Source organism: Silene latifolia, chromosome 1 (genome assembly GCF_048544455.1).
Source record: "Silene latifolia isolate original U9 population chromosome 1, ASM4854445v1, whole genome shotgun sequence".
Classification (NCBI taxonomy): Eukaryota; Viridiplantae; Streptophyta; class Magnoliopsida; order Caryophyllales; family Caryophyllaceae; genus Silene; species Silene latifolia.
The window spans coordinates 38,822,836-38,826,127 of record NC_133526.1 but is presented as its reverse complement, the minus strand read 5'-3'; the positions used below and the strand labels follow the sequence as shown (position 1 = coordinate 38,826,127).

The 3,292-nt window shown below is 34.4% G+C and overlaps 1 protein-coding gene across 1 annotated transcript; it reads left to right on the top strand.

The window, feature by feature from the left end:
* Positions 1-1,439: 1,439 nt before the first annotated feature.
* On the top strand, positions 1,440-2,842 carry LOC141604008 (uncharacterized). The gene is made up of 5 exons (XM_074422939.1): positions 1,440-1,563; positions 1,634-1,718; positions 1,842-1,959; positions 2,047-2,222; positions 2,321-2,842. Exons 1-5 carry the CDS (start codon positions 1,458-1,460, stop codon positions 2,589-2,591), a joined length of 756 nt encoding a protein of 251 aa, XP_074279040.1. The 5' UTR covers positions 1,440-1,457; the 3' UTR covers positions 2,592-2,842.
* The last annotated feature ends 450 nt before the right edge of the window (positions 2,843-3,292 follow it).

Genomic DNA, 3,292 nt, shown 5'->3' with positions numbered 1-3,292 from the left:
ACACTTTTAAGCAAGAGAGTTTAGTATAGAAAAGCAACAGTGGCCACGATCGTAGAGCGAAGACACTGAAGACTTTTAAAGGATTTTGCAAAGAACACGGTTTTAATCTTTTAAAAACAATTTGCAAAACATGAAAGAATTAATTCAGAAAAGTCTTGAGGATTTAATGAAGAGGGACACGGTTTATATAGAGGAGGTGAGTGAAGGGGGTTGCTAGGGTTTTGAAGGGTCAAAGACCTCACATGTGAAGGGCAATAGCAACCACCCAAAACTTGCACCAAAAAGGAGTCTTTTGCAAAGGTAAGAATAGAGAAAGAAGGTTTGAAAGATAACCTTAAATGCTCATGCAAAATCAGAAAACAAAGGATGTGAGACAAGTCACATGATGACAAGTTAACACAAATATGGCAAAAAGCATTTTTTGTTTTCTTAAAGACCAAAGGATTGAATTTGCACAAAGAGGAAACATTTTGAATAATTCAAACCACTCTTTAAAGAAGACTACTCCTTAATAAAAATCTGATATTTTATCTTTGAAAAATAAGTCACGTGAAAGCTTTTGAAAGATAAAAAGGGACTTCAAGTTTTTACGAGTTGTGGCATAATCCAAACAGTTGTTTGCGTGTGAAAGCAACAGTCGTCTGGACTGTTTCTATTATTCTAGTATACTCTACTTTCTTGCTTGTACATTAGATGACACTCGACTAAATACAATGGGATTAATAACAACTTCAACACTTCTTAATCCAAGCTTGATTACATCATTAATCCTGAAAAGGTAAACTAAGATAACACAAATCAAATGGGCATGTTATCATCAACATAAGGAACCCAACAATATCATTCAAGCTTTCAGTCAGAAAATTGATAATTGATCGATTTGATCTAAGGATAGTGGACGGTGTCGCGTACAAGATAAGTGGATTTACCGTATCTGCAAACACTGGATCAGAAATTGCAACCCCTCATCCATTACGTTTGCACTTTGAATTTGGTACCTTAGTACTACAATCAAACCTTACCATCCCTATGTATGGTTTTTCCTTCTATGAGTTTGGTGATATAGTTGCCAATGAATCCCTAAACAAGCATTTCATAGGTAACATCTTATATATAACTCATCATTTGATTCAATAATCACAAATATACGTACGACTCTTAAACATTAAATAAATGCATGACAATAGATGATTGTATTTCCAATTTCAGATGTTGTTGGTCATTTCGTCGGAGTAGGAGAAGTGAAGCAAACTATCAGTGGTCATCCACTCAGGACAATCAAACTAGTGAATTTGGAGTAACAACTTTTATTTTTCTTAATTTTTCTTAATCTAACTGTTGCACAACTTTTCTCTAATTCATTTAGAAATAATTTAACTATTGAATAAACAAAATGTTTTATCTGACTTAGAACAAACTAATTGCAATTGTAGGGGTGAACAAATCACGTGTTCTTTATGGGGGAAATATACCAAGGAATAGACGAGTATATTGCAACCCAGATTCCATCAAGTGAACCAACAATTATGGTCATTCAGTGTGCACAACGGATACTTTTCCAAGGTATTTAAGACATTAAGAACCTGACCTGACCGATTATTTAAGGCATTCTAAATATTAATGTTTTACACAGGTCAAGTGAGGGTGCAGACATCAAGGTATGCGGCAAAGATACACATAAATCCAGACATCCTCGAGGTCGATGCTCTCAAAAGAAGGTAAACTTTATTATCTTATATCGTGACATATGCATTAAAGAAAAATGAGATGTATATAAATTTGTATACATTTTCTCTTCCCTATATAAGATTTTAAATTTCAAACTAATAAATATCTTATAGGTTGATGGAGGGTAACGATCGAGTGGCATCCCGTCTAACTCAGATCACTGATGCGGATACAGACATTCTTTCGGGCGATAATATAGTAAGCATCAAGGAAATCAAGAAATGCAAAAATGTACATATTCCACATAGATGGTTATCATTAATATACAATTTTCGACTACTATAATTATTGTGTTAATCCTCTTGGAAACAAAAACAGGCTGGTGATTATGTGACACTTGCAAGTATAGATGATCTTGATACAACAATTGGATGGTACTACGATTCGTGCAAGATATGTAGAACGAAGTGTCAACTTCGTGTTGATAACCGTTGGTATTGTAAGAAGGCAGACTGTGAAGGTTGCACAGAAGGGTTGAAAACTAATGTTCCAAGGTAATATAGTTGTCAATTAACAAAAAACGCATACTTCTAAAATATTTCGGATCCGAATTAACCAGTATAAGAGCTGATTTTCATACCTTCATGGGCAGGTACCAAGTAAGATATCACGTTGTTGGCCCTTTGAATGACTGTGCGATATTCACCCTCTTTGAAAACCACATCGGGACATTAGTCAAAATGTCTGCTTCAGAACTTCTGGCTGCCCAGGAAAAACCAAAGATTCCTGAAGAATTAGCAATTTTTATTGGTAAGAGGTATGTATTTAAGGTTCGTGTCAAGCAAGATTACAACATTGACCAAAAGTCACGAAGCTACACGGTGAATAGTATGAGTGATGATCCGGAGGTTATGAAGAACTGAGAGGAGAAATATCAAGCACTACAGGTATTTATAACAATTTTAGACCACATCAATTTGCTACATTAAACAACAGAAGTAAAAATTTATAACATGATTTCTATTATTACTTAGGACTGTACAAACGTACCAAAGTCTCACACAAGTACATAACTGGACTCAATCACCCAAAATGAAGATGACACTAACATTGGGGACATGGTATTCTTTTCTCCTATTCACATAAGTTTCCGGTAAGGTTTGAGAGGAGACAATTCCCTTTGTCAGTTTGTTTTGCAATGACTATTAATAAGAGTCAAGGGCAGTCTCTGTCTCATGTTTGTTTCATGTTGGTCCGTATCTGCCTAAACCGGTATTCAGCCACAGACAGCTATATGTAGCTCTCTCCCGAGTGACAAGTAAAAAGGGGTTGAAGATCCTTATTATTGACAAAGACCGGGAGACTTCAAACTCTACAACCAACCTCGTCTATAAGGAGGTCTTTAATAATTTGTAAATTACGATAGTTACCATTCTGAAGGTTACTATTTAAGATATTTAATAAAGTTATCATAATACATTTCCTTATAATTCTTTACATTGATACTCAATAATTTATATATATTATTTATATATATATATATATATTTTAAGCTTACTTGAATCCCTACATCAGCAACGAGAATAAAGTATTTTTACTTTTAAAGGTTAAAGTTAAACTACTA